General features: G+C 37.6%; 1 protein-coding gene across 5 annotated transcripts in view; it reads right to left on the minus strand.

Moving 5' to 3' along the window:
* The window catches only part of ST6GALNAC3 (ST6 N-acetylgalactosaminide alpha-2,6-sialyltransferase 3), a 614,185-nt gene that overhangs the window by 254,910 nt on the left and 331,380 nt on the right, over window positions 1-27,895 (minus strand). For all 5 annotated transcript variants that reach the window (XM_065910820.1, XM_065910807.1, XM_065910829.1 and 2 more), the window contains exon 3: window positions 2,667-3,076. In XM_065910820.1, coding sequence (XP_065766892.1) covers window positions 2,667-3,076 — 410 coding nt within the window. The remainder of the gene's footprint in view (window positions 1-2,666; window positions 3,077-27,895) is intronic.

The raw sequence follows: 27,895 nt of genomic DNA on the forward strand, positions 1-27,895 counted from the left end.
ATAGGGGGGCAGTCAGCAAAATATAGATCGTGGACGAATGACTAGATTTTTTTCAATAATAAAGTGAGAGTGAGAGAAAAGAAGCCATAGATTAAGAAAAATATAGGAGACATATCAATTATTTATAATGTATAGACTAATGCTAATCCTTATTTGAACATGTACAGACCTTAATACTAATCCTGAGTCAATTATCTGTTAAAAATATTAATGAGATCATTGGAGAAATTTGAAAGCAGACTAAATATATATTGTTATTAAGAAAGTATACTGATTTTTATGTGAGGCAATGGCACAGTGTTTATTTTTAAGAGTCTATCTTTTAGAGATAAATGCTGAAATATTTATGAATGAAAATAATATGATGCCTGGCATTTGCTTCAAAACAAACCTTGGGAAAGGAGAAAGCAAATAGAGGTATGAATGGAACAAGACTGGCTATGAGTTAATAATATTCAATCTGAACTGTGGGTACACAGGAGTTCATTACAGGATTAGTCTAAGTGTGACATTTCCCTTCATAAAAAGTTAAAAAATGTCTCTGTTTGAAATGTGGAAATGAACATCAGGTCACTAAGGGGAATCTTTAACAATCAAATCAACATAGCTATATTTAGGACACAGATTAAAATCACAGTGGAGATAGCAGCCCTTGAGATCATTTTGGTCAGCCTTTTGTCATTCAAATAGGTTTTACCAAACCTATCCATTCTGCTCATTTCTATTATTTGGTTGTCTTCTTTGGTCTGGTTGCAGTATTCAGTGAAACACTAGACAGGATTAGATTTGGGGGAGAAAACAGCTACAAAGTATCATAAAATCATTTTGGCTTGATTTTTATACTTCTGTTTTGGTAACTCTACGAAATGAATGATACCTGCAAAATTAACAACTGAGTTTTTTCCTACTATATAAACAGCTTTCCTCCTTACAGCCAGTAGGAAAATGAACCTCCCAAAGCTATTCTTTCCCAGCACTTGTTGCCCAGCCCACAGATCTGCAACAGTGCTGTCTCTGAAAGCTCACAGCAAAACCAACATGATACAAGCAAAACACATGGGGACAGACAGCATGCTGAGTTCTCCTCTGATACCCCTAAATTATTCAAGGGCCTATAGTTATGACTAGGTGATACCCCAAGGGCAAACCATTACTAACGAAAAACTAACTATACATAATAAACTGCATTGCTCTGGGCTAGTGAAAAAACAGAAATTTCCAAAGTCACTTGAGAATGATCGTATTTATATAAAATGATGATACAGGTGACCATATTTCTTTGAAGCACATACCTCCTCCTTTTATCCTTACTGCCTGGCTCTTTGGACCACTTATGCTACACTGATTCAAATCTAAACACTGGGAATCTTCTCACTAACTCTGAAGTGTAAGGGGCCACTATCAATGGCTATTTATCTTGCATTTCATTAGGAGCTATGTATTTTTGGTGCTCAGAAGTAGAAAACACTAAATTTGACCTACATTATCAATAGGAGAGTTAGTCCACACAAGATTTTTAAAATAATTACTAGCATTAAAACTCTATCCAGAGATGTTAGAAACTCCCTTTCTCAAACACATACCCCAATACAGTTAAAGGTTTAAATTTGATAATAATAAAGGATAAAAGATATATGTCTTGAGGAGATGTATACCCTTCCTTGTATATCAGAATTTTAATATTGGAATTATAGTCAATGCTCAATTTATCCATGATATTGCACAAGTAAGCAATATTCAGTGGTAATTCAAATTTAGCAATCAGTTTCAATATTTTTCCTTCAGCAGGTCTTTACCAGTACTAGATATATGAACTAAAATAAAAGATAGACTGATTTACAACTCTGCTTCTCTCTCATATACTGGTTACCTTTCTAAAGAAGAAGAAAAAAAGTAAGTTATATGGGAGAAGAGGAGGAGGAAGAGGGAGTGGGGAGGAAGCAGGAAAAGTAAGGAGCAGGAGAAGAGTAAGACAAGCAGACATCGGGAAAGGTGGTTTACAGAATGCTGCAGAAAACCAGATGTAATAAAAATATGCAAATTGGTTTTTAGCTAATTGAGTGAATGGTATATATATATCTCATTTCTCGTCAAGAACCCACTGTTAATGATTTTAAGTAATGCTTAATTTCAACATGATATTCTGCTTAACATGTTAAATGCTAAGTTATGGTGATCACAAGTTCACAAGCGCAGGGCCTATTTGCAGGCAAGAAGCTCTGCAACCTTATTACAGAATCAATAGCCTGTTCTGTTTTGCAGTCTCAGTAAATTTTTGCCACAATTTCCAAAGGAGTTTAGGTCCTAAAGTTCCTTAACACTTCTATTTTGAGACAAAAATGTGTAGACTTCTTTAAGCTAATATCCAATTTACTCAATAGCAAATTGAACTAAATAAGAACAAACCTAAAGATATCTTGGGGAAGCAGTCAGTGTTTTTTTGGGGGGGGGTGGGGGTGGGGAGGGCCTTCGATCCAATCAAAATTAAGAGAGAGGCTGGTGCAGGTAGACCAAAGGAGGCCTCACTGCTGGCTCATCAAGTAATCATAATAGTCAAAAACATGTAACAACCGGTTTGAAAAATAACTGTTCATTTAATAACTGGCAAAAGAACTCTGCAAAGACTTAGCATGAACAACAACAAGGCCACTTCTCAAAGGACTCACCTGTCTTTCCCAGTTTCCTTCTTAAACACTCCATCACAGTAACTCATGCGCTTCTCTGTGGTCACATAAATTTGGGCATTGGGATAGATGTCAACAGTCTTTTTCAACATGTTGTACACAATGCCATTGCCATCTTTCCTCATATTGCGGAAAGGGCCCCAAATAACATAAATAGTAGTGTTTGCTTCCTTGAAAAAATAATCAGGGTTTTTCAGCAAAAGAGGAACGCTGGTATGGGATACAACGCGAATCATTGTCATGCGGCCAACATCCTCTTCATAGCCTTTGGTGGGCGCGTTGTTCATTCTCCAAATGCAGGATGACTGATCTATCTCGTTCCCTACCTTCTGGCCGACCATCTGACCTGAGTTTGACACAATGGCACAAAGATTACAGTCCAGTTGCAAAGGCTGAAAAACAGAAAGAGAAACAGGGCAGGGGTGGGGGAGAAATGTGTAAATTAGAAAGTTCCACATATCCTAACAAGTTCTTCTGGGAAGACAGAAATTCCAGATATTGTATATCATTGCTGAGTGTGGGAATATCTCTGAAATATATTTATACTAATCCAACACTAGCTCCACAGGATATCAAGCTTGGGGCATGCCTCCATTTAAAAACTGAATATGGATTGCTAAGAAATAATTTTCATTTCTCTTTCTTGTGTTGGTTTAAAATTCAATGAAAAAGCAGTCATTTGTTTCTCATTTTATATGATGCCTTTTCATTCAAAACTGTAATTTCAAATGAAATAAGGAAATACAGAAAGATTTGCTCTCTTTAATAAGGATGGTGGCTAAAAAAAGAAATGCAAAAGAAGTATATATAGGCATCAATTCTAAAGTTTACTTATATGTATATAGCGATTGATAAAAATACAAAAAACTTCAGCAAATGATGAGATTCTGAATTTTCAAAACCCAGAACTACTGAAGATAAATTTCAGGCTAGCAAAAATATTATAGAGACTCAAAAAATTCCCTTGCATCACCATGGTTAAATAACCATCGTGCTCTTGTTTATTCCAGTTGGATAGAAAAGGCTTCTTTTTAAGAACTCAGGGAAGGCAGGTACACAGACTGTCTCCACCATCCTTTTTTTTTATTGGAGTTTAATTGCTTTACAATGCTGTGATAATTTCTGCTGTACAATGAAGTGAATCAGCTATACCTATACATACATCCCCTTTCTATTGGACTTCCCTCCCCCTATTCTCCCCACCGTCCCACCCATCTAGGCCATCACAGAACATTGAGCTGGGTTTCCTGTGCTATACTAGAGGTTCCCACTATTTATCTATTTTACACTTGATAACATATATATGTCAATCCTAATCTCCCAATTTGTCTCACCCTCCCCTCCCCCTGACTCCGCCTGGTATCCACACGTCCATTCTCTATGTCTGCATCTCTATTCCTGCCCTGCAAATAGATTCATTTATACCATTTTTCTAGATTCCACATACTTTAACCAATGAGGTGACAGAGACTCATAGAGACGAAGCATCAACTTTCAGGGCTGGCAGGTGATAAAGTTGCATTGGTAGATTCAAATCTAGAGTCAACCCTAAACCCACTGCTCTCTCCCTTATTCTCTGCTTGTTTTTTCCTTCCCAGGTGGCGCTAGTGGTGAAGAAGACCCTGCAAATGCAGGAGAAAGAAGAGACGGTTTCGATCCCTGGGTCGGGAAAATCCCCTGGAGGAGGAGACGGCAACACACTCCATTCTTGCCTGGAGAATCCCATGGATTCTCAGAGGAGCCTGGCCGGCTATACAGTCCATGGGGTTGCCAGGAGTTGGACACGACTGAAGCGACTTAGCATACTGGCAAGCAAGCCAAATACAGTCGACACTCTGTGGATGGAAAATACCACACCATCCGGGTTGCTTGGGTCTGCGGATGCAGAACTGGAGCATATGGAAAGGCCTTGGCATGGGACTTGAGCATCTGCGGTTTTGGCATCCACTGGGGTCCTGGAATCAACCCCCCTTGGGTATGGAGGAATGACTGTAAATTCCTTTTACGATTCCCCCACACATAAAGAAAAGTGAACTTTTAAACAGTGAGTGATAAGGGGACAATGCACTTTGCTGATACGTGCCTTTCTTCTTTTCTTTCTGTGAGATTCTACGTTTATATCTGATATGTGATCCCAGATTTCTTGGTGCCTATTGGTCAGTGGCCCCTACCACACTGTGTATTAGTTATGTTACAATTTATTATTTAATAATGTCTGTCCACTAGAAAGCAAACTCCTTAAGAGTAGGCTCAATGTCTGTCTTCATTTAACCCCACTCCTCAGAAATCCCTGGAATACTATAGTATTTCAAATATACAGTGGTCAAGTTAGGAAATGAAAGCAATTTAATGAAAAGAATTTATTAGGACCCTGAACATAGGAAAGAAGAGGACTTTTTCAATTCATCTAGAATTGCTGATTTAGTTTAAAAGAGAAAAGCAATCTGGAAGAAACCCATCAGCATATCCACAGGTTCAATATAGGCGAGTGAATTTATTTATCTGACATGTCAAAATTAAGAATTTTTAAAAACCTTACTTATACAGCCCACAAAGGTCCATTTTGAAGTGCCTTAAAAGTCTGCTATGAAAGGGACTGACTGTCCTTTGCTCCTGCTTCAGTAAGATTTCTAAACTAAGGTGGTCCAGGCAACAGGTCAGAATAGCTCCTCTCAAGGAGGGTGAGTGTATTAGGGCACTTGGCAATGGGATTTTCTAGGTTGGTGCCATAGTGAAGACCTCACCAAAGGGCAAATGGAGGCACATGGGGATGCCTTGTAGAATCAGGCATTGATTTAAGCCCCTTTCTCGTGCATTTAAGCCCCTTCCCTGCAATCTTTGGGAAGACTGTAAGGAAGAATACAATGTTCTTCCTGACATCTATTAGACTTAGCTGAGTCCTCCAAACTCAGTCACACAGGTCAACGCCTTATTTAATTTGTTTGTCACATGACACATTCCAACTTATCACCAAAATGCATATCATATGGTGCCAGGAGGTTAGGTTCCATTTAGTGTTCCAAGAAGTTGCTTCCCTGTATACTAAAAGCATTTTGGGGGTACCACCTCCACACATTAAAAAAAAATAAAAAAGATATAAAGGAAAAGCCTTGGAGATGTTCTAATACCCAACATACAGCAATTTGCATTGGATTTCCAAGTCATTAAAGTGTATTAGCTGGCTCTGCTGCAACAAGGCTTCATTTAACTAATAAGAATCAGCACACTGGTTTCACTTGACAATTGTAACCTCTGAGAGTGATCAAGTAAGATATCACAGTCTGTCTCATGACAACATATCAGCTGTGCAGATATGAGGTTAGCAGCTGACTAATAATTTGAGGGCAAACTTTGGGAACAATGGCCTCTTGTTTATATGCTGCTGCTAAGTCGCTTCAGTCCTGTCCAACTCTATGCGACCCCATAGACGGCAGCCCACCAGGCTCTGCCATCCCTGGGATTCTCCAGGAAAGAACACTGGAGTGGGCTGCCATGTCCTTCTCCAATGCATGAAAGTGAAAAGTGAAAGTGAAGTCGCTCAGTCGTGTCCGACTCTTAGTGACCCCATGGACTGCAGCCCACCAGGCTCCTCCGTCCATGGGGTTTTCCAGGCAAGAGTACTGGAGTGGGGTGCCACTGCCTTCTCCGCTTGTTTATATGGCATGTATGTAATTCGGCAGGGTGCTGTGAATATAATGCCTTTGGGTGTAGGCGGTGATCTTTAAATTGCCCCTTTCTTTTATGCTATTCACTTGGCCATATTGTCACCAAGGCCAGAGTTGTAAGACTTCCTGATGTCATTCTGCTTGGTCTCAGACCTGCCTAGCCGTCTGGCTTCCTGAATGAGGTACCAGGAGTCATGGCTGCAGGGGTGACTGTTCTATTTACCACGTGGTTGCAGGAACCATCTTTACAGTATAATAGGAGTGCAGGACTAGATGAATGAAACATTCCTAATCATAATCAGAGGCTTCAGGTAGCACGAAGAGCTTGTTAAAGCACAAGGGACTCATTTTTATGTTTGAAGGCACTTTCAAACTACAGTAAGCCGTGATAAAAAGAAAGACACACCTGGGTACCAATGGATGGTTTGACCCAAGGGCTGCTCTCATCTGGTTATCTCAGTTCCTTTTATTAGCTTTATCACTGCATCTTGTGATCTCAACTTTCTTTGTTAAAATGTCCTGCTGTTTCTTGAGCTCATTTATGTTATTTGATTCGGGGCTTTTGCTTGAAAATTTATTCCATGTGTGTCCACTCATTCAGTTCTGCCTCAGTAAGCAGTTTCTTTCTAGATACAGGCCCTGGATTTTCTGAGACCTTTGGAAAGATTTATCTGACTCCACTTTATCAAGCCCTATCATAATTTTGAACTCTCCTTTTCAGTTGACTTGTCCCTATTTTTAATTTCTTCCCATTAAAAACAAATTTGACCTCTTTGTCTTTCTCTCTTGTACACTCAAAACATCATCAAGCCAAATGCTTTGCTTGAGCTTTGGCTGTGTCTATAAACTGAGATTACCACAAATATTCAGCAGACCATCTGGGCAGCTGTGTTCCTAAGAGAAATCTCACAAATGTCAAATGCTTCCTTTCATCTGAAATCTAAGATACTGATTTGGGGGCGGGGGTAACATCATTATACAGGCATATCTTACTGTACTGCATTTCATTTTATTGAGCTTCATAGATACTGTGTTTTCTTTTTTCTTTCTTTCTTTCTTTTTTTTTTTTTTTTTTACAAATTGAAGGTTTGCAGCAATCCTGTTTTGTCAAATGATAGATAAGTATATTTTAGCCATAGAGTATTTTTTAAGTTAATATATGTACTTTTTTAAGACATAGGCTATTGCACACCTAACAGACTACAGTATAGTGTAAGCATAACTTTTATATACCCTGGGAAACCAGAAAATTCATGTGACTTTATTGCAATATTCACTTTATTGCAGTGGTCTGGAACTGAACGTGCAATATTTTCAAGGTTTGCCTTATTCGATTTGGGTATTTTCTCCCTTTTCAAAATATACTACCTCTATAGCTGCATATCTGGTAATACATACTCAACTTGGGGAAGTTTATTCAGTGGTATCTAGTAAACAATTGTCAACTACAAACTGGCACTTACCAAGAGCATTGTCAACGATTGAACAACAAAGGCATTTGTCGTCTGCCCTTACAGAGATTGAACCCCATGCTGCTATAGCTGCTGACCTTCAACAATCCCCGAGGGAGTTTAGGGTCCAGTGAGGGGCTCTGTACTCCAGGGGATCTGGTGGGACAGGTCTTCAGATAGTTGGATGTTTTTTGGAACAGATTTTATGATCCCAATCCTTGTATCTCGTCATATCTAGAGAAGCACTAAATCCCGTCACGATGACATCAGATCCTCATGAGTAACAAAAACCTTTTGCAAAATGAGTGCTTCATGGCATTGAACTCCCCCTTCACCAAAACCTTGTATATTGACTTTCCCCCACTGCTGCTTTGGAGCAGTCTCTCAGGGCTATCTGAGGTGCTGCCTCCTGGGCTGCAGTCTTCATTTTGCCCCAAATAAAACTAACTCACAACTCTCAAGCTGTAGATCTTTTTTTTTTTTTCTAGTCGACACAACCAAGTAATTTTTACCATGCACTTGTTCCATGCAAGGCTCTGTTAATTAATCCTAAAATAATTTTAGGATTTTAATCAGTGTGAATTTTAACCTCAGCATACAGCTCTGAGGTAGGTGGGGGTGTTTTATGATCAACTAGGGTCAATTCATATACTATTGGTTGGCTGAAAAGTTCACTTGGGTTTTTCCATAACATCTGATGAAAACCTGAATGAACCTTTTAGCTAAGCCAATGTTTTAAAGGTCTAATGTACTGCCTTGAAAACCAAGTCCTTCCTCTGCTAAAACAAATCTTGACATTTGTCTCCTTTTTGAAAAAGAATTTGATCCCTATCTGACATGCAGGGAGAGGATGAGAGAGGTAAGAAACAGTGTGATGGAAACATATAAATATGGAGTATTATATTTATTGACATTAACATGATTAAATACCTAATATGGGCCAGTCATCCTGCCCAACACTTCATTACATTATTCCATTCAGTTCTCATAGTAAATTCTTCAAAAGTTAGTTTTTATTTCATATTATTGAACTGAAATTGAAATGAACCTGAGTCCAGTGAATACTAGACATCTTTCAGGTTAAAAAGACAGAACATATTATCTTTTGTGAAATGCACTCATAGCACTAATAAGAAGTGGGAGGTATTAGAGAAATATTTATTATGAATTTGCACTATCCCTAATAAGCATGTAGGCAAACACATCAACTCTTACCCAGTATTATATTAAAACTATCTACATTAAATTATAAATCAATGCTTTTAAATATGTTGGTGGTCAAAAATTTCACCAAAAGAGGACAAAGTTTCTTAACTGATGAAAGTCTCCTCAGGAGTGTTAGGGTTTCGTATGGGAATAGAAATAATCTCTCCTTTCTGGCAATGACATTATGAAAGCATAAGAAATTATGTGGATATTTTTTCTTAATCTTTAAGTTTAAAATATGGCTGAAATTTCAGTCTAAGATAAACTAATCATGACTGATTTTATTAGTTTTAAAATTGTCCTCCACATTTTTTTACTCAATTTGCTTTTCAAACTTTTTTTGTAACGGGAGTGAATTGTGTTTCTTTCTGAAACATTAAATTATTACAGTCCATATCTGAAAAAGCACAAAGCCATGATAGATGCTTTTATAAGCTAGTCTCCGTGGCTAAGGGAATACCTCTCCCCAGTGCAAAGTCTCCTGGAGGTAAATTCACTTTAGAAGCTTACAGTGGCTACTTTCAACTCCCTGGGTAGCAAAGATAGCTGAGATGCCAAGCCCTCCTCTAACTTTGAATCGCTCCCCTCTCCATCCGTATGAAGATTCTAGGACACTGACTGCCTAGGTACTATGCTCATCCTTAGGTCATTTTAGAGTCATGTGGATTTTTATTTTTTTTCATAAGCATGGGCATTCAGCACAGAAATGAATTCTTGCTTGCACAAATGCCAGAGAATATGAGTGCAAGAGAATCCTTGATACTATGGAGGTAAGAGAGGACAATGTGGCTATTCTAATCTCTTTTGAAGAGTCTGTGGTATTTTAATAATTAGCTTTATTTTCTTGTGACTAAACATTATTTAGGTAGGCTCTAGAAACCAGTTAACCATGACATGCTCAATTGATCCTTGTCTGGTTGAAAAAAAAAATGACCAAAACTAACGGGTCATTCACTCTGATCAGGAAGTCTCACCTTTTATTGAGTCCAGTCACTCTTCTGTTCAAGTTAGGACACATATAGTTAAAGACTTCTTTCTGTTTCTCTGCTCTAAATTTACACACACACACACACACACACACACACACACACACACACACACACACACACACACACACACACACACACACACAGAGTCACCCTTATCCTGCAAATGAGACCGCTCATTCTCCTAACCACTTTTTCCATCCTGCTCCTTACCAAGCAAACCACTCTGGAAAATTTCCCTTCTCTGTTCTTTGGGTAAGAAACTGACGAATTGCCCTATCCTTTTTGAATGATATATTGGGACAACTGCCAATCACTTTACATTTTAATCAGTAAGAAGAATGAAATATTTAACCTTTACTTTTTCCTCCATGAATAGGCTTATAGACAATAGAATAGATAATTAAAATCTGTGAATTAAAACTTGCAAAACAGTGTGGTTTCCCCAGCAAAGAGAAATGGCCATGTACGAAAGGTCACCTGTCAACTAGTTCTAGTTATTAAATCTCTGCATTTATCACTGTGGTGGCTCCATGGAAAACGAAGGTCAAGACATTAAATTATGAAATAGTCAGGATTAGAAAAGGTCACTAAAAACTCAACTAAAATTTAACCAAACCTGCTAATTCCACATCCTTTGAAGCAAGCAGACACAGCCAGGGATGAAACATACACTGGATGGAACTAATCCATCTCCCTATTTTATCCCCATATTCAAAATGAATTTCCATTTGATGTCTTGAAGTCTAAAATGAAACTTGCTCATCTCAAATAAAAACAGGAGCTTCGATAAATATTTCAGAACAAAATCATGTTTGAATCGAACCAGCTTAAATTATTAAAAACATAGTTTTACACCACTCTAAGGGTTGCTTTCACTTCAATCATGAGAATGCAATTTAAAATATTAGCAATGGGGCACTCCTGGCATCTTAAATGCTTTACAGGACAATTAGCAAATCCACCACTCACTAATTTCCTACTTTAATGTTGAAACAAATGAGATCTTTGCTTTTCATCATGCAATTTGAATGAATTTGAACAAAGCAGGTTGAACAAAGCTCCAGAGACACACTCTTCAGTTTGCTGTCATTTATTTCTCTACTCTTCCTGAATGTCTTTAGAGTTTTAGTTTTAGAGGCTTCAACATGTATAATGATGCCATTGGGGAATAGATTTTGCCTTTATTCTCCTTGATGTTCTTTTGAGGTCTTTCAAGTGAAAGGTACAAAAAAGGCATTAACAATCTGGCATTGTTTTTATTGCTTGACAAAGAAAAAAATGTATTTTAATTTTTCCCATGTTTCAGGAATGATTAAGCAAGCTGTTTTCATCCACACTGAGTCACTTTCAGCAGACCTCTAACTGTGAGCAAAGACTTGTAAAGATTGTTCTAAAGAGAATTCAACACAGTTCAACCAAGCCAGCCTATATATGTACTTCTTTGCCCCTCCGCAATCCTGCTTCTTTCAGTTAATGCAGCTTTCAAAAGCAGTGTGTATAAATCATACAGTATGAGTAACTGCACATAAAAAGACAGATTTGCTAACCCACGGTTTGGCTCTGGCTCTCTGTGGATTTGGGATATGGCATTTACCTTGATTCCTATATGGTGGCATTATATCCAAGCATAAAACTTAACAGGGGGGTGCATAAAAATGTTAATGTCAAGAGATAATTCTAAAACCAGCAACATAAAACTCTGTTTCTCATTCACCATAGATGATGTGTTCTCTTCATTTGGAAGTTCCTTTAAAAAATGGATCTGTATAATCATGCAGGCATGCCAAATGACAGCAGTTTGCTTTGTCTGGTGCATGTGTGCTAAGTCACGTCTGCTGTGTCCAACTCTTTGCGACCCTATGGGCTGTAGCCTGCCACGCTCCTCTGTCCATGGGATTCTCCAGGCAAGAATACTGGACTGGGTTGCCATGTCCTCCTCCGAGAGACCTGCCCAGACCCAGAGACCAAACCTGTGACTGCTGTAGCTCCTTCATTGCAGGTGGATTCTTTACTACTGAGCCACTGGGGAAGCCCCTTGCATTCTCTGGACTAGAAGACAAATGAGTCTTTTCAAACCAAAAATGAATTTTTATCTATAGACTGAGAAAATGGGAGTAATTCTCACTGTCAGGTCATTAAAAAATTTGACTAGTTTTGAGGCTAGTTTCAGATCAGTTCAGTTCAGTTAATTCAGTCGCTCAATTGTGTCTGACTCTTTGCAACCCCATGAACTGCAGCATGCCAGACCTCCTGGTCCATCACCAGTTCCCACAGTCCACCCAAACTCATGTCCATTGAGTCAGTGATGCCATTCAACCATCTCATCCTCTGTCGTTCTCTTCTTCTCCTGCTCTCAATCTTTCCCAGCATCAGGGTCTTTTCAAATGAGTCAGCTCTTTGCATCAGGTGGCCAAAGTATTGGAGGCCAGTTTACCTCTGGATTATATTTCCATATAGCTATTGCTGATTAGATAGCATTAAACACCTTTATGTTCTGGCTAGAATTTACTTTGGAACCTAGGAAACTCATGTTACCTCATAAATGTTCTTAATTGTCATGTAGAATTTTTGCCAGATATATAAAGCTAGCGATAAACTGAACATGTGTTGACGAATATTCAACACAAGGTTTTTGTTTTTTGTTTTTAATCTTGCTCTATTTTCTAAGCTGAAGAAAGCTTTAGTGGGTTTATAGTTTGCGAGAAAGGGCTGGTGGGGATGAGAAATTGCAAATACATGACAAAGGCCCACTAATGGAGTGAGAACCTAGAAAAGATAGGAGTCAATAACTTAAGGAATATTACTGATGGTGTTTAGTTGCTAAGTCATGTCCAACTCTTTTGTGACCCCATGGACTATAGCCCACTAGGCTGTTCTGTCCATGGGATTTCCTAGGCAAGAATACTGGAGTGGGTTAGCATTTCCTTGTCCAGGGGCTCTTCCAGACCCAGGGATTGAACCCAAATTGCCTGCATTTGGCAGGTGGATTCTTTACCACTGAGCCATCAGGGAAGCCCTTGAGGAATATTACTTGGTCATAAAAAGAATGAAATATTACCATTTGCCACAACATGGATGGACCTAGGAATTATCACACTAAATCAAATTAAGGCAGACGGTGGAAGACAAATATTATGACGTCACTTATATGTGGAATCTAAACAATAATATAAATAAACTTACTTATAAAACAGAAACAGACTCACAGTCATAGAAAACAAACTTACGGTTATCAAAGGGGGAATGGGTAGGGTGGGGATAAATTAGTAGTATGGAATTAACAAATACATATTACTTTATATAAAATGGGTTTCTCAGGTGCAGGAGATGCAGGAGAGGTGGGTTTGATCCCTGGGTTGGGAAGATCCCCTGGAGTAGGAAGAGGCAACCCACTCCATTATTCTTGCCTAGAAAAGTCCATGGACAGAGAAGCCTGTCAGGAAAAAAGAACTAAGAATGACAAGAAGCTGTGACCTTACAAGAGTGGAATACAACCAGAGTTTACCTCAGATTCCCTTATATTTCTATAAAGCAAGTAAGGGTTAATTGAGAAACTTAGAGGTAAGGTAAACAGGATTAAGGAGAGATATGAATTTTTGAGAAAGAATTTTTGAAAAGATTCTTTTGGGCAAGAATCAAAAGGATTGCCAATTATGCCACAGTTAGAATTTAGAAATTACATATTTTTGATGTTGATACTGTAAGATTCTGTATTCTTTCTAAGTACTGTTTAGGGGTATAGAAGCAAGGATGAAGAGAGTTTATCCAGACTTGATCCAGGGCTGAAGTTGGGGCAAGTGGTATACTGAAAGCTTGACACTGAGAAATAATTATGGGCACTAATAATATAAATTTCAAGCTGATAGTGGAAGGAAATAAATGGTAGGAAAATGAGCAAGTGGAAGAGATAAGGAAACGAGAATGTCTTAGTGGGGTTATATTCATTCAGTGGAGATAGTAAGAGAGATGCTTGCATCGTATACTCTAAGATTATGCTTATTTGGGAAATAAGGAGAAAAATGTGGCTAATTTAGGCTTTAAATTAAAGGCCCATGATTTCATTTGAGAAAGATTTCAGGAAAGAAGCTGTAGTGTAAGTCATTCCTTCCAGTTTGGAAATGCAAAAACCAAAGAACAGAGAATATTCAAATTCATTATAGTTAAAAAGTATCATGTTCTTGCATTGAAAGAATTAATATTGTTAGATGACCATACAACCTAAGGCAGTCTACAGATGCAATGCAATCCATATCAAATATTAGCATCATTTTTTTCACAGAACAAAATCATGTAATTTAAAAATCTGTATGGAAACACAAAGACCCCGAATAGCCACAACAATCTTGAGAAAGAAGAAAAGAGTTGAAGGAATCATGTTCCTGACTTCAAAATATACTACAAAGCTACAGGAATCCAAACAATACGGTACTGGCACAAAAACAGACACATGAGTCAATGGAACAGAAAAGAGAGCCCAGAAATTAACCCACACACTTATGGTCAATTTATGATAAGGGGATAAAAATATTCAATGAAGCAAAGAGTCTCTTCAATAAGTAGCATTGGGAAAACTGGACAGCTATATGCAAAAGTATGAAATTAGAACATTCTCTAAAACCATATACAAAGATAAGTTCAAAATGGATTACAGATCTAAAAGTAAGACAAGAAACCATACAATTTCTAGAGCAAATCATAGGCAGAACACTCTTTGAAATAAATTGTAGCAGTATTTTTTGGACTTCTGTCCTAAAGCAAAGGAAATAAAAGCAAAAATAAACAAATAGGGCCTAATTAAACTTGAAAGCTTTTGGACAGTGAAGGAAACTATTGACAAAACAAAAAGTCAACCTACTGAATGGGAAAAAAATATCTGTGAATAATATGGCAGATAAGGGGTTAACATCCAACATATATAAACAACTCACACAATTCAATATAAAAAAAAAAGTCTGATTAAAAAATGGGAAGAAGACCTGAATAGATACTTTTCCAAAGAGGGATGCAGATAACTGACAGGCATGTGAAAAGATACTCAGTATTGCTTATCATCAGGGGAAAGCCAATCAAAACCACAATGAGATATCACCTCACATCTGTCAGAATGGCTATCATCAAATTACAAATAACAAATGTTGATGATAATGTGGAGAAAAGGGAACTCTTGTGCATTATTGGTGGGAATATAAATTGTTGCAGTCACTATGGAAAATAGTATGGAGGTTTCTCAAAAAACTAAAAATAGAACTACCATGAAAAGGTGAAAGTGTTAGTCACTCAGTTGTGTCCACGCGGAGTATAGCCTGCAAGGCTCCTCTGTCCATGGAATTCTCCAGGCAAGAATATTGCACTGAGCAGTCATTTCCTTCTCTAGGGGATCTTCCCAACCCAGGGGTTAACCCCAGGTCTCGTGCATTGCAGGTGGATTTGTTACCATTTGAGCCACCAGGAAAGCCCATTGGTGGGAATGCAAATTGGTACAGCCACTGTTGAAAGCAGTATGGAGGTTTCTCAAAAAAAAAACTAAAAATAGAACTATCATATGATCCAGGAATTCCACTTCTGGGTACATATCTGAAAAAATCAAAACACTTATTTGAAAAGATACATGCATCCCAATGTTCATAGCAGCACTATTTCCAATTGTCAAGACATGGAAGTAATCTAAATGTCCACCAACAGATGAGTGGATAAAGGAAACATGGTGTATGTATCCAACAGAATATCATTCAGCCATAAAAGAGAATGAAATTTTGCTATTTGGAGCAATGTGGATGGACTTGGAGGACATTATGTTAAGTGAAATAAGTCAGACAGAGGAAGACAAATACTGCCTGATATCATTTATGTGTATAATCTAAAAAATACAACAAACTAGTGAAATAAATTTTTAAAAAATGGAGACTTACAGAGAACAAGCTAGTGGTTACCAGTAGGGAGTGGAAGAGGGAGGGGCATTATAGGGATGGGGAATAAAGGATTATTATGAAATTATGTGAAATCATGTGTGTGAAAGTTTTGAAAACTGCAAAGCACTATGGAATTTAAATAATCTTTTATTCAACAGAAATGAAGAAAGAACTAGAATGAGAACCAATTCTGCTTCAGTATGTTAACCTGCAAAATGCAGACCACCCTTTCCATGGCAGATAGCTAAAATAACTAGGAAAAAAATAAAAACCATCTCTTGAAGACTATCCAAGAACTAACAAGATAGTGGAGAATTGCCAGCCTGGAGAAGTCTTGAATTCTAGGAGATACATCAACACTATGGAGTATTTTTGCCCTGGAGGTATTTGTGGCTCTGGAATAATTAGCAAGATTCTGCTTCTGTCAGCCTCTTGGGTCTAGGAAGACACAGATCACAATCCAGAGCCCAAAAAGAGTAAATCAACATCCACTTTGAACGAGGATGCCTAAGACGTATTCTAAGAATAAATTTGAAATAAACTAGTCTTACAGAAGTACAGAACAGACTTTTGAACTCTGTGGGAGAAGGTGAGGGTGGGATGTTTCGAAAGAACAGCATATATATTATCCATGGTGAAACAGATCACCAGCCCAGGTGGGATGCATGAGTCAAGTGCTCGGACCTGGTGCACTGGGAAGGCCCAGAGGAATCGGGTGGAGAGGGAGGTGGGAGGGGGGATTGGAATGGGGAATACGTGTAACTCTATGGCTGATTCATATCAATGTATGACAAAACCCACTGAAAAGATAAATAAATAAATAATTTTAAAAAAAAAGAAAGAAAGAAACTAGTCTTATAAAAATCTGTCATCTTTAATGTCAGTTGGTTGGTTCTGAAAACCTGTTTTGGAAATTGCATTATATAATCCTAAACTTCTAAATGACCTTGGATACCTGGAAAAATTAAAGGAATTCTTCCCTGGGGGAAGATAAAGCACCCCTAGACCTCAAATTATTGCTACAAATAACATTTCAAATACAATGCCCAACACACAATCTAAAAACCCCAGACATATGAAAAGACAAAAGCATTATTAGAGGAAACCAACAGAAATAGTCCCATAGGAACTCCACATTTGAAATTACATGGCAGAGATTAAAACAATTATGTTCTCTGTGTTCAAGGAGATAAAAGCCTAGTGAAAATGCCAGCAGGGAAATGAAAACTATACAAAGTGATGGACCATATGTGAAAAAGAACCACTTAGAAGTTCTAGAACTGATAAATATGGTGCATGAAATAAAGGGTTCAATGAATGTATTTAACACCAAATTAGCTAGACAAACTTGCCAGCAAAGTTAAAGAGAATTAGTGAACTAGAAGACAGAAGCAACTGTTCAGAAAGAAATGTGAGATTAAAAAAACGAGAGACAGAAATGCAGAGAATACAATATAAAGGCCTAACACAACTGTATTGAAATACCAAAGAAGGAAAGAGATAGAATGGACAGAGGTCAGTAGTTGAGAATTCCCTAAAACTTATGAGAATTTCCTGAAACTTATGAGAATCTCCAAAGTCAAAAGGCTCAGCTGATACCTCCCAGGAGAAATAAATAAAAATAAATTCACATCAAAACATATTACAGTGATGCTTCATAAAAACAAAAACAAAGAGAAAATTTCAGAATTAAAATGACCATAAAATAGCATATAATTTGAGATGGGGGTAAATGGAGTAAAAATATCTAAGTTCTTATATTGTAATGGGAAGAGGATAACATTATAATTTTCCAGGCTTAAGATGTCTGGGGGTATTCCTAGGCAGTAGTTTTCACACTTTTTGGTCTCAGGTACCATAGACAGTTTTGATAATTATTGAGTGTTCTAAGGATGTACTGTTTATGTGAGCTGAATATACATCAATACTTACCATATTAGAAATTGAAAATGAAAAAACTTTGAATATCCATTTATTAAAAATCCCAATAATATGACCATTTCATATTAACTTAAATAACACATTTTTATGAAAAATAGCCATATTTTCCACAAAAATAGTGAAAATAATACTATTATTTATATTATAGTTTTATAACTTTCTTTAATGTCTAGCTTAATTGAAAATAGCTAGATTCTCACAACTCTCTCTGCTTTCAATCCATTAAAATATGCTGTTTTGATTGAAGTAGATGAAGAAAATCAAGTTTCACAATGATATATACATCTATAGTAGGAAGAGGGAGATAATTGTGGATATTTGTATTTGAATTTATACCAAAATTTGATGAGGCAATTTCTTAAAGTTTATTTGCAATATGAAATCTAAAACCATATCAATAAAATTGCCTACTGTTCTATTAGAATTCATTTGTTTAGCATCTTGCATACACCTTTAACTCGTGTATGGTTTTATAGCATCATACACTGCTAATTTGAAGAAATATGAGTCTAATAACTTACGCAGATATTTGAAACACTGATATTTCCCAATGTATATTTTAAACACATTAATTGACGTTACCAGTGAATTCATCAGAAAAGCCTTTAGGTTTTGGAAAACCAGAAAGCTGATGGTGACAAATAGAAATTTTCCAAAATGCTAATTTTGACTTGAAAGTTCAATTCTTGTCATTAGCTAAATATGCTGCCTGTTATTTTCTTGAAGTGACAAGCTCATTTCATTCATGTGAGAAAATGTCTGCCAAATACCTAAATCTGAATATTCATAATCTGGCTGTTATGAGTCTTGGCTGTTATTTTAAGTAAAAATGATGTTCAGTGAAACCTGCAACTCTTATGAAATTTTTCATAATAAAAGTATTAGGAAGAAAAACCAATATAACTTGCAACATTAATAATAAAATCACATGATTACCTCAAAAGAAAACTCATATGATCATGTGGTCATCTCAGTAAATGCAGATAAAGAATTTGATAAAATTCAACACCGACTAATGATTAAAAACTCTCAGTTAAGGGGAAGTTACAGGGAGATTCCTTAACCTAATGAAATGTTTCTACAAAACAAAAATTCTATAGTAATTTTTGGTAAAATGCTGGAAGCTGACTCTTTGAAATTGGGATTTCCACTATCAACATTGCTATGCAATATTATACTGATGTCCTAGCCATTGAAGCAAAACAGTGAAAACTATATAAGGATTGAGAAAGAAGAAACAAAAATATAATTATTCACAGATGACAATGGTGATGTGTTTAGGGCAAATCACCCCAAAATATGTCACTTGGCATTCTGATTATTTTGAATCCAAGCTACTTGAGAAATTCATTGTTTCTTTTTCTAAAAGGTATAAAAGCTGACTGCTTTGGTCACTTCTTTGAGTCCCATATTTTTATGAACTGCTATATGTACAAAATTAAGTTTGCTTTTCTCCTGTTAATCTGTCTTATATCAGTTTAATTATTAGTCTGGCCAAAGAACCTAGAAAGAAGGGAAAATTTTTTCCTCCCCTAAAATGGTTTTGAATAATCCACCTATAGTTTGTTATCATTTTTATTAGAGTTAGAATTATTAGATACAAATTAGAATTCAAATCAATTGTATTTCAATATAGCAGCAACAATAAAAAAATTTTTAAGTAAAGCATTTACAATGACATCAAAATATAAAATACCTAGGAATGACCCTCATAAAATATGGGCTAGACCTCTGTGGAAAAAACTAAAATTTATCAACAAACATTTTAAAAACTCTATATAAATGGAGGGTTATAACATGGGCATGGAACAGAAAACTTAGTAAGTAAAAATGTACATTCTCCTCGAATTGGTCTAGAGATTCAAGGTTGTTACTGGCACAAGGATGAACAACAATACCCAAGGAGCACAGTACAGGGCCCACAAATTTCTGATGAAAGCACCAAGCAGAGTAGTGAAGAAAAAAGTCAGGCTTTAAAAAAAGGGGAGCTGGAAGGACTGGATAATTTTATAGAGAAAAAAAAAAGTACATCTAGACTCTTGATTATATGAAAATATTTGTTTCTGGTGAACCAGAAACCTGTATCTGAAAGACAAACAGCTTTAAAAAAGAAAAAAATGAGGAAAACTTTTATAATATCAGAATAGGAAATTTTTTCTTAAGACATAAAGGACTAACAGGAAAGAGACTGATAAGCTATATTAAACTTAAGAACACCTGTTCATCAAAAGAAAGATGGGACTAAAGAGTGAAAAGGCAGGCCACAGAGAAATTCATCAAGTTGACCCTTGAAGAACACAGGTTTGAACTGCGAGGCTCTACTTAAACAGGGATTATATTTTCAACAGTAAATACTACAGTACTTTATGGTCTGCTGTTGGTCAAACCCGCAGATGTGAACCCAGGAATATGGAGGAACCATGTCTTTGGAGAACAGATTATAAATTAAGCCTGAATTTTCAACTGCATGGAGGGTTAGTACATCTAAGCCTCTTGTTGTATATATTTCCACTGTATATACTTTCTCCCTCTCCTTGAGGTGCACGCATTCACCTGTGAGTGTGTGTTGTGTGTGTGTGTGTGTGTGTGTGTGTGTGTGTGTATCCCAGAAAGAGTTAACATACAAAATACATAATGAATTCATACAAATTAATAATAAAAGACAGTAGACAGCCAAAGCAATTGACAGACTGGCAAACATTCAGTCATTACATAAAAGAGGAAATTCAAACAACAAACAAATATGAGAAATGGTACCTATCATAAGGAATCAGAAAAATGCAAATTAAAACAATGAAAGGTATTTGTACATCTACCAGGTTGCCTGTACTGAAAATGTCTGACAATACCAAGTGTTAAAAAGGATGTACAGGAAATCTCAAGTAATAACTGATAAGAGTGTGAAACTGTAGCTTGATCCTATATACTTGAATATATGTATATACCCTAAATCCAGAAATCCTACTTCCTGCTAGGTATATCCTAAGAAAGTGCATTCTTTTTATTATCCTAAGAAATGCAAACCTGTGTACCAGGATTCATTTACAAGAATACTCAGAGGAGCATTTTTTATAACACCTTTAAATGCAAATAACATAAATTTTCATCAACAAACTTGTATAAGGGAATATTATCTAGCATCAAAAACAAATGAACATGAATGAATCTTAAAAACATTATGTAGAGCAAAAGCCAGCTACAAAGGAGCACATAGTAAAAGATTCTATGTATATAACACTCTAGAAATAGGATTTTTTTTTAAGGGCTTCCCTGGTAGCTCAGATGACAAAGAATCTGCCTGCAATTTAGGAGACCAGGGTTCCATCCCTGGGTCAGGAAGATCCCCTGGAGAAGGGAATGGCAGCCCACTCCAGTATTCTTGCCTGGAGAATCTCATGAACAGAAGAGCCTGGCAGGCTACAGTCCATGAGTTTGTAGAGTCAGACACAACTGAGAAACTTCCTTTTCTTTATTTCTTTTCTTTCCATGTGCTATATAGTCAGTCAGTCAGTTCAGTCACTCAATTGTGTCTAACTTTGCGACCCCATGAGCCGCAGCACTCCAGGCCTCCCTGTCCATCACCAACTCCTGGAGTTCACCCAAACTCATGTCCATTGAGTTGGTGATGCCATCCAACCATCTCATCCTCTGTCATCCCCTTCTCCTGGCTTCAATCTTTCTCAGCATCAGGGTCTTTTCCAATGAATCAGCTCTTCCCATCAGGTGGCCAAAGTATTGGAGTTTCAGCTTCAACATCAGTCTTTCCAATGAATATTCAGGGTTGATTTTCTTTAGGACTGACTGACTGGATCTCCTTGCAGTCCAAGGAACTCTCCAGAGCCTTCTCCAACACCACAGTTCAAAAGCATCAATTCTTTGGCGCTCAGGTTTCTTCATAGTCCAACTCTCACATTCATACATGACTACTGGAAAAACCATAGCCTTGACTAGACGGGCCTGTGTTGGAAAAGTAATGTCTCTGCTTTTTATATGCTGTCTAGGTTGGTCATAACTTTCCTGCAGTCACCATCTGCAGTGATTTTGAAGCCCCCCAAAACAAAGTCAGCCACTGTTTTCACTGTTTCTCCATCTATTTTCCATGAAGTGATGGGACCAATGCCATGATCTTTGTTTTCTGAATGTTGAGCTGTAAGCCAACTTTTTCACTCTCCTCTTTCACTTTCATCAAGAGACTCTTTAGTTCTTCATTTTCTGTCATAAGAGTGATGTCATCTGTATATCTGAGGTTATTTCTCCCAGCAATCTTGATTCCAGCTTGTGCTTCATCCAGCCCAGCATTTCTCTTGATGTATTCTGCATATAAGTTAAATAAGCAGGGTGACAACATGCAGCCTTGATGTACTCCTTTTCCTATTTGGAACCAGTCTACGGTTTCATGTCCAGTTTTAACTATTGCTTCCCGACCTGTATACAGATTTCTCAAGAAGCAGATCAGGTGGTCTGGTATTCCCATCTCTTTCAGAATTTTCCACAGTTTATTGTGATCCACATAGTCAAAGGCTTTGGCATAGTCAGTAAAGCAGAAGTAGATGTTTTTCTGGAACTTTCTTGCTTTTTTGATGGTCCAACAGATGTGGGCCATTTGATCTCTGGTTCCTCTGCTGTTTCTAAAACCAGTTGAACATCTGGAAGTTCACGGTTCATGTATTGCTGAAGCCTGACTTGGAGAATTTTGAGCATTACTTTACTAGCGTGTGAGATGAGTGCAATTGTGCAGTAGTTTGAGCATTCTTTGGCATTGCCTTTCTCTGGGATTGGAATGAAAACTGACCTTTTCCAGTTCTGTGGCCACTGCTGTGTTTTCCAAATTTGCTGGTATATTGAGTGCAGCACTTTCACAGCATCATCTTTTAGGATTTGAAATAGCTCAACTGGAATTCCATCACCTCCACTAGCTTTGTTCATAATGATGCTTCTTAAGTCCCACTTGACTTCATATTCCAGGATGTCTGGCTCTAGGTGAGTGATCACACTATTGTGATTGAAGGGTGGTGAAGATCTTTTTTATACAGTTCAACTGTGTATTCTTGCCACCTCTTCTTAATATCTTCTGCTTTTGTTAGGTCCATACTGTTTCTGTCCTATATGGTGCCCAACTTTGCATGAAATGTTCCTTTGGTATCTCTAATTTTCTTGAGAGATCTCTAGTCTTTCCCATTCTATCGTTTTCCTCCATTTGCACTGATCACTGAAGAAGGCTTTCTTATCTCTCCTTGCTATTCTTTGGAACTCTGCATTCAAATGGGTATATCTTTGCTTTTCTCTTTTGCTTTTTGCTTCTCTTCTTTTCACTGCTATTTGTAAGGCCTCCTCAGACAGCCATTTTTCTTTTTTGCATTTCTTTTCCTTGGGGATGGTCTTGATCCCTGTCTCCTGTACAATGTCATGAACTTCTATCCTTATTTTGATAGATATCAGGCACTCTGTCATCAGATCTAGTCCCTTAAATCTATTTCTCACTTCCACTGCATAATCATAAGGGATTTGATTTAGATCATACCTGAATGGTCTAGTGGTTTTCCCTACTTTCTTCAACTTAAGTCTGAATTTGGCAATAAGGAGTTCATGATCTGAGCCAATGGTCTTCAAAAACAGTGCTTTGGTAGCTCAGCTGGTAAAGAATCCACCTGCAATGAAGGAGACCCCGGGGGGATTCCTGGGTTGGGAAGATCCTCTGGAGGAGGGCATGGCAACCCACTCCAGTATTCTTGCCTGGAGAATCCCCATGGACAGAGCAGCATGGCCATGCTATAGTCCATGGGGTCACAAAGAGTCAGACATGACCGAAAGATTAAACACAGCACAGGACATGCTGAGAAATGTCACATACGTTCTCCACCTCTTGAAGATTGCCAATGCATATTAAATACTAAAGTTTATATAAAGTCATTCACTAGGAAAATCTGTCTCATTTTATTTAATTCAGTTTCAAAAATTTATTTGGAAACCTCATCTCATTTTTTTTTTTTTTTTGGTAGGATACTGATTTATACTTTATGGGGTAAGAATTTGGAAAATAGTATGGAAACTCTGCACAAGATATGTTTTTTTTTAAGGCTGGGAACAAGATGTGAATGCCCATTGATACCATAATTATTTCACATTGTTCTGGAGTTCAGTAAAGTAATTGGAGTTCACTGAAATAACTAAAGCCCAGAGGCAGGGTTGCGGAGGGATAGTACCGGAACAGAAGAGAAAAATCATCATTATTTGTAGGTGATATGATAATCTTTCTTGCAAGCACAATAAATCAGAGAAAAATGGTTAGAACTAATAGCAGATTTAAAAAAACTTGTAGCCAGTTACAACGCAAATGTACAAAATGACCAATAGAACCATCAGGAAAACAAAACTAGAATTTAAAAAAAGCTCTAATATACAATAGCAACCAACATGAAAAAATACCAAGGGAAAAAACTGAATATGAAATTTATGAATGCACTAAGAAAAATAAGCACCTTATATAAGAATGAATAAGCTGTCTGTATACAGAATTATAAGTAGTTTTTAAGAAAAATAAGCATTTGAATTTCTATATCCATGTTAGATGCTTGCAGAAGTTTATTTCAGATCTAAGGTCTTGTAATCTACTATTGAACAAGCTAAACCCTTTGAGTTAAGGAATCTGATATTAAGATTAAATATAACAGTTATGCTTGCTTTGGAGTCTCTTTTTCCTTTATTGCTATGGTAATTATAATTTGAAATCCCTTTCTTGTTTGAATAATTATTTTTAAACTACTTTAAGTCTTATTCTAGATATCATGGGTTATTGACCCAGTAAATGAAATTACTGAGCCCACAGTATTTTAATGCATTAATGAAGTGGATTTCTAAAATGCACAACCATGTAAAGCATAGCAATTAGCTAAAAGTGAAAATTACCACTCTTCCAGTACCCAAGATTGTAGAAACCAGACAAATTAAAGACTCTACTCAGGCCTCAAAAGATCAAATGACAACAATAAACAACAATTACTAGAAGGATGAGTAAACCAGAATACTTTGTTGAAAACTATGGTACATCTTGGCCTCAGAATTTCTTAGTGTCTCCCCAAAATCTACACAACCAGATTTTAGAACTCTCCATGAGATCATTTTGATAAAAAGCAATTTGGGCATCTCCTGCTTGTGCAGACACATGAAGTCGCTTCAGCCATGTTCTACTCTTTGCGACCCCATGGACTGTAGCCCGCCAGGCTTCTCTATTCATGGGATTCTCCAGGCAAGAATACTGGAGTGGGTTGCTATTTCCTCCTCCAGGGGATCTCCCCAACCAGGGATCGAACTGGTTTTTCTTACTTCTCCTGCACTCGCAGGTGGATGCTTTACCACTAGCGCCATAGAAAAATCCTCATCTGAGCATCTCATAGGCATCGAATATTGTAGCAACCTTACATATTTTAAAGTTGAAAAAAAAAAAGCCCTCAAGTGAAACCAGATCAATTGCTATAAAATGTTAAAGCATAGCCAATACAAAATGGAAACAAATTTTTAACTTTTGTTTCACTTACAATATAAGTTTATTGAGAGGCCATGAAGAGAATGGGTTTCCTTTTTACCTTAAAAGAAATCTGAACCTTGCAAGAGTCTTGGCCGCATGCTATAAGTAACATTTAAATCCTTGTTCCAGCATCCCTGCCCTGGACCTGGGCTCAAGTCTGTAGCTGCATGTCTGAGACACAGTGCGTAATTAGCAATCTAATGAATTAGGTAGATATGTATTATCATAGAGCTTCCTAGGTGGCTCTAATGGTAAAGAAGCAACCTGCCAATAAGAGGCCTGGGTTTGATCCCTGGGTTGGGAAATCCCCTGGAGGAGGGCATGGCAACCCACTCCAGTATTCTTGCCTGAAGAATCCCACAGAGGAGCCTGGTGGGCTACAGTCGATGAATCCCAAAGAGTTGGACTTAGCTGAAGCAACTTAGCACACTGGCATGCAGATTATCATAAAAACAGATAAACTTTCAGTATCACATAATTCATTTGGTGGGGAGTAGAAGGTTGGGGAAATGAGGTGGGTGAAGCAGAGAGGGGGGGTGTGAAGAGTCAGATGATTTTTCTAGTTCTAATTTTTATGAAAACACTTTGTGTATGTGTAAACAAAGAAGATGGTGATTGCAGCCATGAAATTAAAAGATGCTTACTCCTTGGAAGGAAAGTTATGACCAACCTAGACAGCATATTAAAAAGCAGAGACATTACTTTGCTAACAAAGGACCGTCTAGTCGACGCTATGATTTTTCCAGTGGTCATGTATGGATGTGAGAGTTGGACTATAAAGAAAGCTGAGCGCCAAAGAATTGATGCTTTTGAACTGTGTTGTTGGAGAAGACTCTTGGCAGTCCCTTGGACTGCAAGGAGATCCAACCAGTCAGTCCTAAAGAAAATCAACCCTGAATATTCATTGGAAGGACTGATGTTGAAGCTGAAACTCTAATACTTTGGCCAACTGATGGGAAGAGCTGACTCATTTGAAAAGACCCTGATGCTGGGAAAGATTGAGGGCAGGAGAAGAAGGGGACGACAGAGGATGAGATGGTTGGATGGCAACACCGACTCAATGGACATGGGTTTGGGTGGACTCTGGGAGTTGGTGATGGACAGGGAGGCCTGGCGTGCTGCAGTTCATGGGGTCACAAAGAGTTGGACATGACTAAGCGACTGAACTGAACTGAACTGTAACAAACAAGTGCTAATTTTATAAAAGGCAAAGTGTAGGTGACACTTCAAAATAAGGGATTTGCTCCAACTAAATGTTTATTTCTTGTTAAAGGAGACAAGAAGTTTATGATACCATGGCCATACCATTTCTATACCTTTTTGTTTCCAAAAGCATACATTTGCCTATAAACCATTTTTCCAAAATGGGTTAAACAATGAAGACATAATGTAAAATAAAAGCCATTATCAAGGCTTCGAAAGTTTAATATACAAACATTTATATATATAAATGCATATAATTTTATAAAGTTACTTCAATACCATCAACCTTTAATCATATTCTGCTTCTAGCTCATCTTAAAGAATTTAAGCTGTTTTAGGAATGTTATAATGGAAACAGTTCCTAGCAGCATAGTAGAATAAAATTAAGCATTGGCTTTTCATCAGACTTGCATTCAACTCCCTCTCTGATCCTTTCTATCTGTGTACTTTAGCAAAGATTTTTCAACTCTTGACTCTATTTCTTAACTTGTGCAAGTCATTTATTAGTTATCCATGAGCAACCTCTGTATTTGCCCTATGGCAAACCTGAGTAAAAGTCAATACAACTAGTCATCAAAAGTAAAAAAAAAAAAAAAAGAAAGAAAAACCCACAGAGTCTAACTGGACAATGGAAATTTAGTTGAAAATGGTCTGGGAATGTGGAAAAGTTTCCTCCCTTCCAGATCTCCATTTCTTCCAAACAATATACCCTAGACTCTGTATCTCTCCATTTTTTACAAAATTATTTATTTATTTATTGGCTGCCCTGTGTCTTCATTGCTGCATGTGGGCTTTCTCTAGTTGCAGTAAGTGGAGGGAGGGTACTCTCTATTTGCAGGGCATGGGCTTCTCACTGTGGCGGATTCTCTTGTTGTGGAGCACGAGCTCTAGGCACGTGGGCTTCAGGAGCTGTGGCACACGGGCTGCGTTGCCCTGTGGCATGTGGAAGTTTCCCTGACCAGGGACTGAACCCATATCTCCTGCATTGGCAGGCAGACTCTTAACCACTGGACCACCAAGGAAGTCCAATATATCTCCATTATTATTTTTTTTTTTTACAGAGCAGTGTATTTCTCTGGGTTTCTTCAGGCTTGAATGCTCACACCTAGCACTCCCCAGTGCCCTAAGTACAGTCAGGACCCACCCTTCTTAGAGGGCTTCCGTGGTTCAGATGGTAAAGAATCTGCCTGCAATGTAGGAGACCTGAGTTCAAACCCTGCATCAGGAAGATCTCCTGGAGAAGGGAATGACAACCCACTCCAGTATTCTTGCCTGGAGAATTCCATGGACAGGGGAGTCTGGTAGGCTATAGTCCATGGGGT

The sequence above is a fragment of the Muntiacus reevesi genome, chromosome 1, assembly GCF_963930625.1.
Source record: "Muntiacus reevesi chromosome 1, mMunRee1.1, whole genome shotgun sequence".
Lineage (NCBI taxonomy): Eukaryota > Metazoa > Chordata > Mammalia > Artiodactyla > Cervidae > Muntiacus > Muntiacus reevesi.